The 18,315-nt window shown below is 40.1% G+C and overlaps 1 protein-coding gene across 1 annotated transcript in view; it reads right to left on the bottom strand.

The window, feature by feature from the left end:
* Window positions 1-18,315, bottom strand: part of p4htmb (prolyl 4-hydroxylase, transmembrane b) — a 61,168-nt gene that overhangs the window by 11,479 nt on the left and 31,374 nt on the right. Inside the window, exons 3-6 of the mRNA XM_048606604.1 lie at window positions 17,409-17,599; window positions 9,858-9,954; window positions 4,140-4,302; window positions 1,358-1,543 (exon numbers count right to left, since the gene is read on the bottom strand). Coding sequence (XP_048462561.1) covers window positions 1,358-1,543; window positions 4,140-4,302; window positions 9,858-9,954; window positions 17,409-17,599 — 637 coding nt within the window. The remainder of the gene's footprint in view (window positions 1-1,357; window positions 1,544-4,139; window positions 4,303-9,857; window positions 9,955-17,408; window positions 17,600-18,315) is intronic.

Consider the following 18,315-nt stretch of genomic DNA (forward strand, 5'->3'; position numbering starts at 1 on the left):
TACATAAAGCCAAAGATTACTACTCATGTAAGTTCAATGGCTGCTTGTAGAGAAACCCTGAATGTCACACCTGGAAATACCAAGGAAGCTTCAAACAGCAACCCTTCAAAAGGGGAGAGGCACATCAAAACAAAGTGGACTGTGAGCTGCTATGACTTCAGTGGCCACTCCTCAGTCACCCAACCTCACTAAAATAGAAAACCACCTCCTGCAGATTATGTCCCAAAGAATAGAAGTGTTTGAGTTTTCCCATTTCAAGAATACAGAAGAATAGGGTTTAAGAATCGATTTCAACTCTGTTGTGTGCACTAATGGGTGAAGGTATGTGCTGTAAGGTACACAACTGAGAAAACCTAGTTACCCCTGCACTGCAGGTAAAGAGAAAGGAAGTCTCTCTCTCTCTGTGTTTGAAGCCAGAAAGAAAGTGAAATCATAGAAAAAAAGGAAACAGGACAAAAGTCTTTCAGCTGTCCTGCAAAGTCAAAAATCTCCATATCAACTGCTTGCTCACGATTATCTGAGCTACATCATCCAACATACTGGCGGCAACATCCCATCATCTATCCATCAGATCTGATAGACTGAATTGTAACTTGTTTAAAACTTTTATCTTTGCTTTGAACTCACTAACTACTTTAAATCTGTGTATGTGTGATGAATTTTTGTTTCGACTCATATTTAGCAACTAATAAACTCAATTTTAACTAATGAACTCACTCAGTTTATCAACTCAAAAAAGCCTAGTTTAATTGGTTCCATTTAAAAAATATAAATCTGGATTGGAACAAAGACATCCATAAGGGAAGGGGTCCTTTTAAATTAAACTTGTTACGGTCAACTACAGGGGCAGATGAATAAAGAAAGGGAGCCAGTACATTCCTCCCTCATCCCAAGCTTGAGGATTTGCGATATTCTATCAGGAGCTGCAATAAATTGGGGCACCTCATATGGGACTGTTTATAAGCAATGTCAATCATAATAACAATACTAATATTTCTGAAGAAAGGTCAACGGACCCAAAACGTTGACTCTGCGTTCCCTCCACAGATGCTGCCAGACCTACTGAGTTTCTCCAGCAATTTCTTCTTTTGTTTTTGATTTCCAGGATCTGTAGTTCTTTGCGTTTTGTACAACTACCAGTTGATCTAAAGCGTGCTGTTGGCCAAGCATTCATTCTTGATTTTGCACTCCGTCAGTACATCTTGATTCTTATTGATCTTCCACTGAAATCTTCCATTTCATTTTGATCAATGATAATCTCCTACAGCTACCCACATTCTCAGAATTCCTTTAACAAACAGTTTAAACCTTTCAAAAAAAAGAACAAAGCATTTATTTGTTCGAATTTGTTACTAACCGACAGGAAGTTTCTAATGGAGTGGATCCATTTGCTACCAGTTTTGTGTGGAAGCAACTGGTCTCTGCGTAGATTGGTCCACTGTCATGGTGAGCATGATAGTGCCCTCCTTGATCATACTTCACCACCTGCAATGGTTCACTATGCTCTACTATCTCAGGAGGTAACTTTGTCAATCTGATCACCCTGACAAGAGAAAATATTTAAAAATTATATAGTTGTTATGAGTACTGAGCTTTACAAAACATTATCTTGCAAAATGCATCCTTTAACTTAATGGAAGATTGGGAATCCCTGAAGCACCACAACTCAAAACTATGCTCACATGGTCTGGTGGCCATGGGAAAGCAGCTCAAGCAAAAGCTTATTAAAATCAAGTGACCAGTTTCTACTTCTTTTTACAGAAATTCTCAGAAAAACGGTACAATATTCCTTGACATACAGACGGAGCAGGGAAGGACTATTTTGGGTTATCAGACAACAGAGATGCTTTGACAGTTGGTTTTATGTTTGAAAGGAAGGTGACAAAACAGCTAGAACTTTTGAAGCTATAGAGAACAAGGAACTGCCAAAGTGGGCCATGCAGCAGAAGTTGAAGGTCATATCAAGTTTTCTTGACAGGAAGAACTGAGACTGCAGGAAAGCCACAAGTAACTTTGGATTTGTTCCTGTAAATCTACGTATCCTTCAGAACTGTGCACATCAAAAGGGGTTTTAAGATGCTTTCCGATTGTATTAGTTAATTAATGGTAATGTGTCTTTTTAGTTTGATTTGTTTGTTTCCTATTAATTTAGGTTTGATCTCTATGTTGATTTTAATTTGTTTATTTACAGAAAAATTTTAAAACATCAAAATCTTGCCTTTTGGTTATTTTGATTGGTCATTTGGGAAATTATTAATTAGAATTTTATTCATTTTTATGCTTTCTTTTCTGAAAAACAGAATGCATGTAGTGATTATCAATCCACAGCCAAAGCAATCATTCTTAATGAAAGAATTTGGGCAGAGTACCAGCAATCCACCTCAATCAAACATAGAACTCTCTACATCCAATGTGTATTTTCTGGAGGACTGGTTAGTGATCATGACTGGAAACCTTAACCGACTTTACTCTTTCTTTGCTCAGAGATTTGCAAATGAATTTCAGTGCTGATCTGATTGAAGTGTTTTTAAGATGGTTGCAAGATGTGATTAAATCAATTACAATTAGAGCAAATGGCTGAACTAAAGCTAAAAACCTCCTGATATGTATGGCTCTGCATCACACCACTCAAGCACTAAATCCATGGTAATCAACCACTCCACTGAAGTGGGATATTTTGATCAATCAGTTAATGAAGCTGGATTAAATTAAAGGACTTAAAGCACTACAACTGGCATTAGGACCTCAGGACTAGGAGAAAAAATTGGCGGGGGCAGAAACAAAGCATTTAGAGGGAATCCGAGATATTATGTAGTACCAGAAGGTATAAGGTCAGCTGAAAGGAATGCCTGCAAAATTAGGTGAGGAGATCAGAAAATTGCTGAAGACCTTATGTTGCTAAAGTGATTCATCTTGCACTCATCAAGACAAATGCAAGAACGCCTCATCTCAACTGATAACAGCTATTTACACTTCAGAAAAGCAGGATGCTAACAGACAGGTGAGTCAACTCTGATTGGCCAAAATGATGTCATGGAAAACACAAGCTCCTACAGTAATTCAGAAAGGTTCAAGGCATGGACATATTTCTGTTTGCAGACAATGGGCCCCTGCGTGAGGATGTTTATCACTTCTAACACGAGCCATGTTACTAGCCTGGCTGATTTTTACCTGGTCTAAATCAAATTATTCTGAAAATGCAAACTATCTCAAAAATTTGAATAACAGTGAGAGGACTGCACAACTATCACTGATGGTGCTCAACAATGATACTTTGGAACAGTTACTTCCCACACCACTTTTAACTAATTGAACACTTTATTCAGGGAAAGTAACCCAATTCTATTTGCATGTCAAAACAATTACGTATAATCTCCATGTGCCATAGTGTAAGCAAATGATTGGATAATTACTTTGCATAACCATAGGCTCCCTTCCAACTGCATTCACATTTACTCAGGTCTTAATGCTAAGAACGTGACTTCAATTCATGTTTCATTATCAATGGAGCTATGATGGGAGAACATGGTTGCATTTGCAAAGTTCTGAATTGGGAGCCTAACACTAATTTCTCATTACTGGATAATTTTCTCTGCAGGAAATTGTGTAATGTATCAGGGCTGCTCATATCTTTCCAATTTACTGTGCAGCGTAGACAAACAAAAGCTCTGAGGTGTTAACCTGCAATTCTACGGTTGCTTTCCAATCACTTTGTGACAAGTTCCTGGTATTGAATCTATCATCATGGGGAGAAGACAAATACAAATTAGCAAAAGGAAAATCCACGCTGCTCTAGTCATAAGGGCATTTTCTTACATTCATATTAGCCAAGAGAAACATCTGAACTTGAGTAACTATTGCTGAAGGTAAGGGCCACCAGACCTTTAACTACTCTGGCAACAATGCCATGGAACACTAGCAACAGCACACTACTGAAAACGATTTCAGTAAATCCAACTTTGGAATTACAAATTGGTTCCGTGATCTGGAATTTGTTTAAGGACAACCAAAGTAAATATATTGTTTTAAAAAATCAATTGTAATTAAATTACTGGCTTGCATATCACCCCTGTTAAAACAGAAACCTTGGCAAAGACAGAACTTCAATATATCTTTCTTTGTTTCATTTGAAAGCTCACCTATGTCGAATAGTTCTTAAGATCTGGTGTGCTCCTTCACCCTGATACAGCCACGTATGTTTGCTGTTGCGAACCAATTCGGACTTCTGCACCCCACGTTGTCGCAGGTATGTTTGAAAAGCATTTGTGTTAAGTTGTTTAAATTCCTCCAAGCTCAGCAAACCTGAAAAGAAAATCATTTTTATTTCTTCCCACTGTCTAACCTGAATTTTTTTCCCCTTTTCTCTTGAAGGCACGACTTCTTGCTGAAATACAGTTAAATAGGATCATTCAGTCTTTAAGCCTGAACCATTATCCAAGTCATGACACATGTGGCTCTGAAGTCAATTGTAATCAAGCGAAAATACACCACTAGTTGCAGTCATACCTAGCATAAAGGAAATGGTTGAAGTTGTTCGAGGTTAACCATTTAAGCTCCCAGCTGCTTCAAAGACCTTCACTTGAACATGTCCTAAGTTGTGATGTTCACTGATGATTGCATAGTGGCCAGTACTATTTTCAATTCCCCAGTTACTGAAGTATGGCTGTGCCTGCACACAGGAAGACCTGGATAATACTCAGTCTTGGGTTGATATGTACCAAGTAACTTTTACATGACAATTACCCAGTGATAGCCATTACCAACAGTAGAGAATCTAACCATCTCTTCCTGACATTCAAGGCATTTGCAATGCTGAATTTCCCCAACATCAACATCATGTGAATTATTACTGATCTGAAACTTAACTGGGTCAACCGTATAAATGCTATGGCCACAAGAGCAGATCAGAGGTGGAAATTCTGGAATGGATACCTGATCCTCTGAATTCCAGGGATATCTAGAACGCATAAGTCAGAAGTGTGATGAAATATTCTCCACTTGCCTGGAAAAGGCGATCTCCAACAACCCCCTTGAATCACAACCATTTAGGATAAAGCAAGCTCTGATCTGCTTGATCAAAACCCATTCACCAACTAAAACATTCATTTCTTCTACCTCCTGTGCTCAATGGAACCAGTGGGTACCATCTTCAGGGTGCATTATAGCTGCTTGTCAAGGCTAATTTAACAGCACCTTCCAAACGTGCAGCTTCCACTGCCTCGAACAACGAGGATAGCAGATGCAAAAAACACCACCACCTACAGTTCCCTCCAAATCACAGAAAAATCCAGATTTGGAACAATATTGCTTTTCCTTCACTGTCACAGAGTCAAATTCCTGAAATTCCTACCCAACAGCATTTTAAGTCTATCGATGCCACATGGACTGCACTGCTTCAAGAAGGAGCCTCACCACCACCTCCTTAAGGCCAATTAGCAATCGACACTAAATACTGGCCTTGCATCCTGAGAACAATTTTAAAATCAAAATTGTCTATGTATCATATCCTTTCAATGCCCTTAGCTAAAAAATAGTCTGTAAATGAAGAATTTTCATTAATGCAGTGCTTTTCACCATCTCTGGACAATCCAAACTACTTTACCTTCAATTAAATAATATTGCAATATAATCATTGGTGTGATGTGGAAAACAGGGCAATCAAGTTGTTTGCATCAACACCCCACAAAAAGCAATGAGAACAATGAAAACAAGTTTAGTTAGGTATCAGTATTAATCAGGATACCAGGAAGAGGCCAACCACTCTTCTGCGAATAGTTCCTTGGAATCCTTTACGCCACCCAAGACAGGAGACTTAGTTTAACATCTCACTTGAAAGACAATCTTCTAAAGAAAAGGTTGAAGAATCGTGTGCTCAAACCTCTGGAGCATTGAAAGTCTTAAAGGTTCCAATGTTGACAGACTTCCCAGACCTCACCTGAGTAACCATTTTTTAATGCACTCATGCACCATGGGTGTCACTGGCTGGGCTAGCATTTATTGCCCATTCCTAGTTGCCCTTGAGAAGGTGGTGAGGAGTTGCCTTCTTGAACCGTTGCAGTACACATGCTGTAGGTTAACCCACATAGGCCTTAGGGAGGGAATTCCAGGATATTGACCCAGCAACACTGAAGGGATGGTGATATATTTCCAAGTCAGGATAGTGAATGGCTTAGAGGAGAGTATGCAGGTGGTGGGGTTCCCATGTATCTGTTGCCCTTATAGATGGAAGTATTCGTGGATTTAGAAGGTGCTGGCTAAAGGTCTTTGGTGAATTTCTGCAGTGCATCTTGCAGATATGTACACACTGCTGCTACTGAGCGTCAGTAGTGGTGGGAGTGCATACTCATTGATATGGTGCCCATCAAGCAGGCTGATTTGTCCATTCTTCCGATAACAGGCTAGACAGTGAGTGTCTGAAAGCTAGAGTACAGAAAGGGACATTGCACTTCAGATAAATCCTGTTTACTCCAACATGTGTTCTGACAAGGGTTTACTGCTTGAAATCAATGGAATTAGCTATTTTTCTATCATAGCTCAAGGAATACAGTCCCATTCTGTCCTGAGCTGCATTATCCCAGCTTGGGCTGGCCACGTGCCCAGTTTAATGGTTCGACAGCACTCATTCCTTATGAGCGCAGGGTGAAAAACAGAAAGGTAAAGCATGTTTTCAGAACTGCACCTCAGTACAAGTTGCTCTTTAAGCAAAGAGAAAAATTGTATCATAGTGAAGAGGGAAAGGAAGATATATGTCAAAAATAGAAAGATTAGAAATATCTTCCCTGTAAATTGTAACAAGACAAAAAAAAGGTAATCAGAGGCTAATTGTCTGAAACCCAGCAGGTAAGAAGTCATTGCATGGATTAGGGCAAACTAGCAGTAGGAAGTACGCCCTCCCTCAGAGAAAAGAAAAGTAGACGTGCAAAATGCCATAATGGATGTACTACCCCCTGTGGTTTTAACTCATTATGGGGGCTTAAAACTTAATGTACACCATCAATTCCACCTAATACCTTCTTTACATTATCTATCCTCATGACTATTCAGCTGAGGTGAGGATGATTAGCACTGAATAGAAACGCTGGTTTTCAGACTCTTCTGTGTAGCAGACCCCCCGCAAACATTGGCACTAAACCAAGGACCTCCATCCTAGCTTCCAAAAAAGCTATCCAAAGAAAAAGAAACAGAGCTGAAAACACTTTTATTAATGTGTAGACAGAAAACAAGTCAAAAAATACAGGAAGAAATATAAAAATCTAATAACAGGTGAAGTCAAATCAAACGATTTCGGGAGATTCAACGAAAACAACAGATTCCTCTTGAGGACCTCATGAGAGTGTGGGTACCCTGGATCTAAGTCAATATTTGCCAAATCACATCATACAAAAATCAGCTATAAAAAGATTTGATGAGATTCCATGCTTATGGGAGTTGTCAAGGTATATAATGCTGTTGACATATGCACAGTACCTCTGCGCCTGTACTTCTGATGTTATGAACAGCAGACAATATTCCCTTGGATAATGCCAGCTAATGCCAAGTTTCTAATTAAAAAGCAAAAGCACAGACGTAAAAAGCCCACACCTCTGCACTCCCAGCAAGGATGAGAATCAGGACAGTATATGTAAGTAGGTGCTGGAAAGGAACAGGAATCTTGCAGAGACCTTGCATATGTCCTGGAACCACGTTTGAGACCCCAGCTGATGAAGATGAACACTATTTAAGTGCTTTGGTTTTACTATTTTGTGCCTCAAAATGGCACCAGATTGTGACGACAGAACACTTTTTATTGTATCTCCTTAGATATAGGTGACTATTGTTTTTGAAGAATATTCCCCAGAAGATTCTAGCTTTTCATTTCCAAAGCTCAATTTTGACTACAGCTTGCTTTAGTCTGCCCAAACAGTGTACTTTAGACTTTTCATATGAACAGGAAGCCTTGCATTGATTTCAACTTTGATTATGTATTCCCTTCTGAAATACCAGCCTACATTTCATTTTTAGATCCCGCTGTTGCAATTTCTGTTTCGGATTTCCAGTTTTCTTTTCACCTCTAAGAAAGGCAGAGACCATGGAGTAAGTTACTTTTTCTCATGAAATGGTTCATAGCGTGGAACAAAACTATGAAATAAATACTTTAGTACTTTACAACACAATGTCTATTCAAAAGCTGGGCCATCTGCACCAATTGTTCTAGAATAAATGTTGAAATACACAAAATGGAAAGTCTGGAGAATACCAGTTCAGGCTATACAAAATCATACCTCTTCACATAGAGCTGATGTGGGAAAGGAGTGGGTGAAAATGTTTGAAATGAGGCAGTGAAATTTCTTGACTGGTTGTTTACATCTAAAATTGCATCCGCTCTTGTCAGAGTTTTCTCCGCTGAATAATGCAAATAGAAAATTTGCAAGAGCAGTTGTATTCCATTGACAATAGGGTCATTCTCTAGTACCAGCAATGCAGGAGTACCAGGATCTATTGTGATCCTAATCAACAACCTCCTTTAGTTTTACATCCGCAATTAGTGAATGGAGATGACAGAATCAATTTATGAATCGGTCTTTCTGTATGAACGAAGTAGCATGATAACTTCCTGATTACATGTGAGTGTGTAACATAGCCCAAAATCAAAGGGAGTAAATCTAATAACTGGTAAAACTGTAAAAAGAGTCCATTGTGATATAACTGTCTTATTTAGACTAGCTAAACATTACTTCATCAAAGAAACATCACGAAGGCTTTGATACATTATCCAATCCACCAAGTACCTTTCACTAACCAAAATCTCGTCTTCAGCCCCCACCTTAGTTTTCCGTTCTTCATTTATCCCTCTTTTCTTCCCCTCGTGTGTCCATTCCTGCAATTTTTCTGTTTTTTTGTTTGTTTTTGGAATGTTGGTAAAATTGGCAAGGATACTTTTATGGCTTATCCCTCATTGCTTGCACAACTGACCGCCTCTTAATGCAAGTCAAATAATGTAAGCCAATCCAGGCCAGGTAGAGGTGGCAGGTTCAATGCTCTATAGACAATAATGAGCTAGTTGTGTTTGTACAATCCTCCATAGCTATTATGGTCATTCTGGTACAAATCTACAAATTATTGAATACTATTTTATAATTTATCATGGTGGGATTTATTAAACACACATTCTCAAAATGACTGGTATGATATCATAACAATACACAATTGTATCCAATCATAGTCCACTTACTTATGTGCGAATTTAGAATATGTATGTGGTCTTTTGAATGTTCAGGGTAACACACATGCATGCAATTTCCAGCAAGGTTCACAGTCCAGTTCGCAAGATGACATTCTCTGACTGAACATCCTCTCTTGATCCTGAATCCACATTGGGCAGCTGCAACTTTTGTGAAATCAGCTAACTTGGAAGAGGTTGAGCACCCAACTTGGGAACTTCCCAGTCTGTATTTCCCAGCTTCCCCACTGAGTTGCTGAATTGTCTGGGAAGCATAAAGGGCTAAAATCTAAGAATCCAATGAAGACGAATTCCTTGAATGTCTGTTTTCACATTGGTTTTAAGCATATCATAAGATTACCAGATTATATTACTCATCTCATATAATGTGTAGCAATTTTATGATATCATTAAATCTTAAAAATCATAACTCCACCTTCTCTTAAAAAGGATTCAACTCCTTCCCAATTCTTTCCCCAATTAACTTAAGTCTGTATCCTCTGTTTATTGATTCCCTATCAGTGGAAACAGTTTCTCTCTATCAACACTTATAAAAACTTTTCATAATTCATCATTTTGAATGCTACCTTTAAATCTCCTCTTAACCTTATCTACTCAAAGCTTCTCTAGTCTTTCCGCCTGATTAAAGATTTCTCACCATTTCCATCAGGGTCAGCCTCAAGACCCGTGTAGATTTCTCGAATATTTTCAGGAGTAATCCAGACTCCATCGCCGAAACGTGTATGGGTCAAGACCTGTTATTAAAAATAAAGCCATTATTCAAAAACAGTTATTAGCATGCCATACAATACTACACAATCAGGCAAACAAAAAAGATTTAGAGGGTGTGGAATATAAATCTGGTGAGGGTTCGACAGGGTAACCTACTGTGAAATACTACGCTTTCCAGCTGTAAGACATGAAATTAGTAGAAGTTAATTTTTTTCAAACTTCAAACTAACTTCCAGTCTTGTATCTGATGTTTTCATGTCCAGTTGCAGTGTCATTGTGCATCTCTGTCAACCACAAAACAAAAGGAATAATAGCTCCAAATCACTAGAAAGCTCCATTTCTATCTGTCCCAATTTTCCTGTGACTTCGTGCTGAGTTTCCCTCTTGCTCTTACTCAGAGTTAATGGGAGCTCTACTTCAGCTTAGAAGGCATTCTCAGAATAAAGACAGAATAACAAATCCCCCCCACCAATGGCATTGTGGGTGTACCAATACCAGATGGATTGAAGCAGTTCAAGAAGGCAGCTCAATATCACCTTCTCAATGGCAACTAGGAATGGACAATAATGATGCCATGAATGAATACAAAAGAAGTGAAAGAAACCATACACTTTAATGGAGGATAGAGACTGTTCTGTGGAGACAGTAGACTAAGTACTAGCAATCCCTTTGGTATCAATGGTAGAATCTGAAGCAGATAAACATTTGAAAGACAATATAAACTTGAAAATGCTAAGGGTACAGAATCTAACATAAGGGAAATAAGTTTAAATTGGTATTGACCAGCAGTAATTGATGTTAAAATAGCTAAAGGCAGTCTTTGTACTTATTCCTATTTCATATTCCACAGCAACTTGTAACTATGCAACATCTTTATCATAAGAAAATATAGATAAGACAGTTTCATAAAGAGGTAACAAAGATATATAGGTCAGACAGATAGAGGTTTTGGAAGAAAATTAGGGACCTTGGGCCCAGGCAGCTGAAGACACAGACATTAAAGACATAGAATAAGGATAGGGGTCCGGAAGAGGTTCTTATTTTCAGCAAACAGTTAATTACTTCAAAAATACTTTCCGTTCATATCAAGGTTAGATAAAGAGGGCAGACTTTCAGCTTGTTTCTGACAGCAATAAGTGGTCAGGAATCAAATTAGCTTTTGTTGGAAGTAAGAAAGCTTGCTGCAATAACAGAGCTTTGGTTAAAAGAAAACTCGCCTTCAGAAGTGAAATGAAGGCTCACTGAATTGATTTCCAGGATGAAAGGTCATGTCTCACCAACCTAATTGCATTTTTTGAAGAGGTAACAAAGATAATCGATGAAGGAAGTGCTATGGATGTAGTTTATATGGACTTTAGTAAGGCATTTAATAAAATCCCACATGGCAGATTAGTACAAAAACTAAAATCATTTGGGGTGGGCAATACAACACTGGCTTGGGTCATAGAAGACAGAGGGTAGCCGTGGAAGGGTGTTGTTCAGAATGGAGACCAGTAACTAATGGTGTTCAACTAGTTCACAGGGATCAGTCTTTGGTCCTCTGTTGTTTGTAGTATATATAAACGATCTGGAGGAAAATGTGGGTGGTCTGATTAGTAAGTTTGCAGATGACACGAAGATTGGTGAAGTTGCTGATAGTGCTAACGATTGTGAAAGGATACAACAGGATATGGATAGATTGGTGACTTGGGCACAGAAGTGGCAGATGGAGTTTTATCCAGACAAATACGAAGTGATGCATTTTGCAGGATCAAATTTAGGTGTGAATTATCCAGTAAATGGCAGAACCCCCTTAGGAAGATTTACGTACAGACGGATCTGGGCGTGCAAGTCAACAGTTCCCTTGAAATGGCAACACAGGTGGCCAAGGTGATTAAGAAGGCATGTGGCACGCCTCCCTTCATCGGCCGGGGCATGGAGTACAAGAGTTGGCAAACCATGTTGCATCTATATAAGAGATAGTAAGAACTGCCGATGCTGGAGTCAGAGATAACAGTGTGGAGCTGGAGGAGCACAGCAGGCCAGGCAGCATCAGAGGAGCAGGAAAGTTGATGTTTCGGGCTGGAACCATTCTTCAGAAATGGCAGAGGGGGAAGGGAGCTCCAAAATAAATAGACAGGAAGGGTGGGGCTGGGGAAGGTAGGTGGGATGGTGATAGGTGAGTGCAGGTAGGCAGTGGTGGGGATTGGTCAGTGAGGTGGGAGGAGCAGATAGGTGGGAGAGAAGGTGGACAGGTTGCGTCAGGTCAAGGAGGCGTGGATGAGAGGGAGGGTTGGTCATGGATGAGGCCGGAGGTGGGGAGATTTTGAAACTGGTAAAGTCCACATTAAGACCATTGGGTTGTAGGCTCCCAAAGCGGAATATGAGGTGCTGCTCCTCCAGTTTCCGGGTGGCATCATCACCGGAGAAGGCACAGGATGGACATGCCGCCCAGGGAGTGGGAGGGGGAGTTGAAATGGTTCGCAACTGAAAGCTGTTGTCGTTTTTCATGAGCAGGGCGCAGGTGCTCTAAAAAGCAGTCTCTGAACCTCCGCTTGGTCTCACCGATGTAGAGGAGGCCACATCGGGAGCAGCGGATGCAATAGACCATATTGCCGGATGTGCAGGTGAACCTCTCTCTGATGTGAAAGGTTTGTTTAGTGCCTTGGATGGAGGTGAGGGGGGAGGTGTAGGGACAGGTGTAGCATTTCCTGCGGATGCAGGGAAAGGTGCCAGGGGTGATGGGGCTAGTGGGGAGTGAGGAGCAGACGAGGGAGTTGTGAAGAGAGCGGTCCCTACAGAAGGCAGATAGGGGTGGGGAGGGAAATATATCTTTGGTTGTTGGGTCGGATTGCAGGTGGCGGAAGTGACAGAGAATGATACATTGAATACGGAGGTTAGTGGGGTGATATGTGAGGACACGGGGGATTCTGTCTTCGTTTTTGTTGTAGGGAGGGGATGTGAGGGCAGACGTGTGGGAAACGCAAGAGATACCTAGACTACACCTCCTCTCACCCACCTTCCTACAAGAATGCGATCCCCTACTCCCAATTTCTCCACCTCTGCCGCATCTGCTCCCAAGGTGGGGCATTCCACTCCCCAACATCCCAAATGTTCTCTTATTTCAAGGACTGCAACTTCCCCCGTTCGGTAGTCGAAAATGCTCTCGACCGCATCTCTTGTACTTCCTCATATTCCGCCTTGTGAGCCTACAACCCAGTGGTCTCAATGTAGACTTTACCAGTTTCAAAATCTCCCTACCCCCGGCCTCATCCCATGCCCAGCCCTCCCTCTCATCCACACCTCCTTGACCTGACACAACCTGTCCATCTTCTCTCCCACCTATCTGCTCCTTCCACCTCACTGACCAATCCCCACCACTGCCTACCTGCACTCACCTATCACCATCCCACCTACTTCCCCAGCCCCACCCCTCCTCTCTCTATTTATTTTGGTGCTCCCTTCCCCCTCTGCCATTTCTGAAGGAGGGTCCCGGCCCAAAACATCAATTTTCCTGCTCCTTTGATGCTGCCTGGCCTGCTGTGCTCCTCCAGCTCCACACTGTTATCTTGCGGCAACATAAAATGCTTATTAGGCCGCATTTGGATTATTGTGCACAGTTTTGGTCGTCACACCACCAGAAGGACATGGAAGCTTTAGAGAGAGTGCAGCAAAGGTTCACCAGGATGTTGCTTGGCCGTGAGGGCACTGGCTTTGAGGAAAGGTTAAAAAGACTAGGATTGATTTCACTGGAAAGACAGCAGCTGAGGGGAAACCTGATTGAAGTCTACAATATTATGAGAGGCATAGATAGGGTGAATAGTCTGAGGCTTTTTCCCAGGGTTGAAGTTTCAACTACAAGGGGACACAGGTTCAAAACAAGAGGGGGATGGTTTAAGGGTGGTGTGCGAGGGAAGTTTTTCATGCAGAGAGTGGTAGGAGCCTGGAGCACACTGCCAGAAAGGTGGTGGAAGCAGGCATGTTGGCAATATTTAAGAGGCATCTGGAAGGTTACATGAATAGGGATGCAATAGAGGAACACAGACCAAATAAGGGCAGAATATTTGTTTATTAGCTTAGTTAGGGCATGATGATTGGCACAGGCTTGGAGGGCTGAAGGGCCTGTTCCTATGCTGTACTTCTCTTTTGTTCCTTTAAAAAAGGAACTGAGCAGACTGAATCTATACCCTCTAGAGTTTAACAATAAGAGGTGATCTCATTGAAACACAAATTTCTTAAGAGAATTTGACATGGTCGATGCTGAGAGGCTGTTTCCCCTGGCTAGAACTAGGGACTATGTTGCAGGATGGTCAAGATTATAGGGATAGGATGGGAATGTGATGTTGAGTTACAAATTCAGCTATGCTTTGTCTAAATGGCAGAACAGACACAAGTGGACCAAGTGTTGATCCTGTTTTTTAACGTTCTTATCTGGAAAGAATTAATGAAACTGACACAAAGTCCAGGGAATTTTGAGAGAAAATGAATTATACACCAAGACATATTTGTTTTTTCCACAGGGTCAAGCTTCAATTCACCCTAAACCAGGTCCAACCACAAAGATTTCACCAGCTGTTTTAGTGTGTGAGGTAGCTCTCACGTTCTCTGGTGCACAAATACTAACTTGCACATTTGATAAGCTTCTCATATCAAGGAACATTTAACTTTCTAATAAACTGACTAGCTTTTGCTGATGAAATTATTAAATGGGTCAGTATACTTTTTCATGAAAAAAAGCTATTTCCAGTAATTTTAAAATCATGTTGCTCACAGCTATGGATAGCAGCAGTTCAAGAGTTGGCTCTCCACCTTGTTCTGGAGGACAATTAGGGATTGACAATAAATGGTCGTCTTGCCAATGACACTTGCATACAAAGAACTAATAAAAGCCAAAGGTTTGGACATCTTTTGTTAAAAATATCTACTTTTGGTGATAAACTTGCTTTTCATTGCATTAACAAAACTATGTCAGGTTGCCATTTTTAAATACATCAACAAATTGAAAGGAAGAGAAAAGAATTCTATTATGGTTCCAACTTGTATTAGCTTAAAGGAGGTTTTAGTTTTGTGATTAGGTAAATAGATTTTAGTAGAATTTTGAATGGTAACCTAACACCCAACATGCTTTGGGCCCAAGATCTCAATTTCTTCTGAATCAGAAATTCTAGCGCAAGATGTATAATCCAAGCATTGTGGCTTTTCCCAGCCAATTTATCATAATCAATAACAGCTGCTTCAGAATTTAAGGACTCTCCCTTTGACAAAATTATACAGTTTTAAAATATATTCCTAATATTTATACTACTCCCCTTACCCCACTGACTTGGTCAAGAGGAGATGCTATAAGTTGAACCATGTAGTTTGCAATCACTGATATCATTCTGTGCAATAATTCAACCAATAGGAAGTTAGTATTACCTATGCAAGATCTACATGTCTAATTTGGAAGTTTCAAATACTTTGACTTGTCATAACAAATATTACATTGTTGCATCATAGACTTTTTTCAAAGTAGCTAGTGCAAGTGTAAAAAGTCTCCTGTGTGCATTTGTTACAAAATTTCCATTAAAACAGGTTTGACTACTGCTTCAACAGGCTTAAATGACAAGCTTACTTTGAGGTCCATGGGATAAGACAATAAGATGAACAGACATAGGAGCAGAAATTAGGCCATTCAGCCCATCGAGTCTGCTCTGCCATTCAATCATGGTTGATAAGTTTCTCAACCCCATTCTCCCGCTTTCTCCCCATAACTCTTGATCCTCTTGACAATCAAGAACCTATCTATCTCCGTCTTAAATATATTCAATGACCTGGCCTCCACAGCCTTCTGTGGCAGTGAATTCCACAGATTCACCACTCTCTGGTGAAGAAGTTTCTCCTTATCTCTGTTCACAAAAGTCTTCCTTTTACTCTAAAGCTGTGCTCTCGGATCCTAGTCTCTCCTGCAAATTGAAACATCTTTCCAACATCCACTCTGTCCAACCATTCAGTATTCTGTAAGTTTCAATTAGATCCCCCTCATCCTTCTAAACTCCATCTCGTATAGACCGAGAGTCCTCAAACGTGCCTCCAATGTTAAACTTTTCATTCCTGGGACTGTTCTCGTGAACCTCCACTGAACCCACGCCAGGTCCAGTATATCATTCCTGAGATATGGGGTCCGAAACTGTGCACAATATTCCAAATGTAGCTTGATCAGAGCTTTATAGAGCCTCAGAAGTACATTCCTGCTTTTATATTCAAGTCCTCTCAAAATAAATGCCACATTGCATTTGTCTTCCTAGATACTGATTCAACCTGCAAGTTTACCTTGAGAGAATCCTGGACCAGAACTCCCAAGTCTTTTTGACTTCAGCTTTCTGAATTTTCTCCCCCTTTAGAAAATAGTCCATGTCTCTATTCTTCTTACCAAAGTGCATTACCTCACACTTTCCCACATCATACTCCATCTGCCACTTCTTTGCCCACTCTCCTAACCTGTCCAAATCCTTCTGCAGCTTCCCCTCCTCCTCAATACTACCTGTCCCTCCACCTATCTTTGTATCGTCTGCAACCTTAGGATGTGATATGGAAAATGGAAAATATGAAAATCATTGGTAAGGAATTCTCTTGTGGGATTTAGATAGTGCGAGAGCTTTACCTTTTACAATATTGATTAAGTACACGATCCGGGAGCACATTATATTCATTCAACTATCCTTCAGACTGTTATCCATATGTTGAATTAGGCAATAAAAAAACCCAGAGTTTCCACCTTTTCTTGTTCAGAAGCCAACATCCAACTGGAGAATAACCCATCTCTATCTTATCTTGGAAAAACCCACCACCATATCATCCAATAATCTAATTAAAATAATCCAGCTCTTTTTTTTTTCAATTTTTCCATTCAACTGTTATATTATACGCTGATGGAGCAGGTGGAATTTGAACCCTGGTCTCCTGGTTCAGAGGTAGGGATACTATTACTGCGTATCAATAACCGTCAAGAATCCAGCTTTGTTTTTCATATCCTGAAGTGCTCTTGTTCGCAACCAAATGTTTTTCTTTTCCCATCACCAAATCACATGGTATTTTTATATCCATTAGCCACCCCAGTAAATAAAAAAAACAGCTTTTTTTTTGATGACCAAATTCATGCTTCTTAAAAATATTTTCTAATCAACCTGTTCAGGGATGTTACTACACACCTCTGGAACAGGTCTCCCGGTTCTGGCGTAGGGATACTACCATCATGCCACAAGAGGGCTGCTAAAAGAACGCAGCTCTGAAAAACAAGTTGGCTGAGCATCATTTGCTCCAATCAACTCCAGCTCTGATTTACCCTTAAGAGAATTTGCGTAACTAACATTGACAATGCTGACCCTGACTACTCCCAGCATAAGATGTCTGCAATGTGACAATCAAAAATTTATTGATTGCTTGGAGCCGTAAATTATTTTAAAAGCTGTGACACCTATAGAACAATGTGGTATCTTCCTTAAGTAACATTAAATACCTCTTTCATTTGTAGCTGTCCATCCTGATTGTAGTCAAGTAAGTTGAAAATTTCCTCCTTGCTGATATCCATCTCATCAATGGCCTCCTGTTGAATGTCAGATGGCGTAATCTGGCTCTCTTGGAGACCCTTCAACTTTGCTAGATGTATGACGAGTTTGCATTCCTCCTCTGAAAGGAAGTTAGCAATTTCTGAGGAAAATATAATTAACAAATTATAAATAACTGCAAATACAAAAAATTACAATACGCAGTAGAAACATCAGAAAGAAACTACAATATATAATTGCCTAAACTTGATTATTTATTGACAGCATTAATTCATTTGCTTTTTCAAAGACTCGGACACATAATCTAGACTAACGGTTTAATGTGATGCTAAGCGCATTACAACAATGACTACACATGGCTTTGAAATACTTGATATATTCTGAGGTGCTGCAAAACACCACATAAATTACAGTTTTTTTGTATTGCACAGCTTGTTTACGACACTTAAAATTATGTGGCCTTTATAGGATTTATTTATCAAGACTCATCATTTCATGGAATTGTGTTTGAGCCGAGGTGTCTGCTCAGTGCATATTCTAGAGACCCTGGCTAATGCTCTGAGAAAAATATCCCAAAAAAAATGGAGTAATTTAAGGTTAATTAATAAATAAACTTTGAATAGAAGTCTAATATCAAAATGCAGGGCCAGCATTTGTTGCCCATTCCTAATTGACCACAGTCAACTGCATTACTATGGACTGCCATACATAGGCCAGACCAGGTAAGGACGGCAGTTTCCTTTGCTGAAGGCTATGAGTGAAGCAGATAGTTCCCCCCCACCCCACCCTCCCCAATGATCGACATTGGTTACATGGTTCTCATTAGACTCTTAACTCCAGATTTTTATTGAATTCAAA

This window comes from Rhincodon typus, chromosome 16 (assembly GCF_021869965.1).
Source record: "Rhincodon typus isolate 14 chromosome 16, sRhiTyp1.1, whole genome shotgun sequence".
Taxonomy (NCBI): domain Eukaryota; kingdom Metazoa; phylum Chordata; class Chondrichthyes; order Orectolobiformes; family Rhincodontidae; genus Rhincodon; species Rhincodon typus.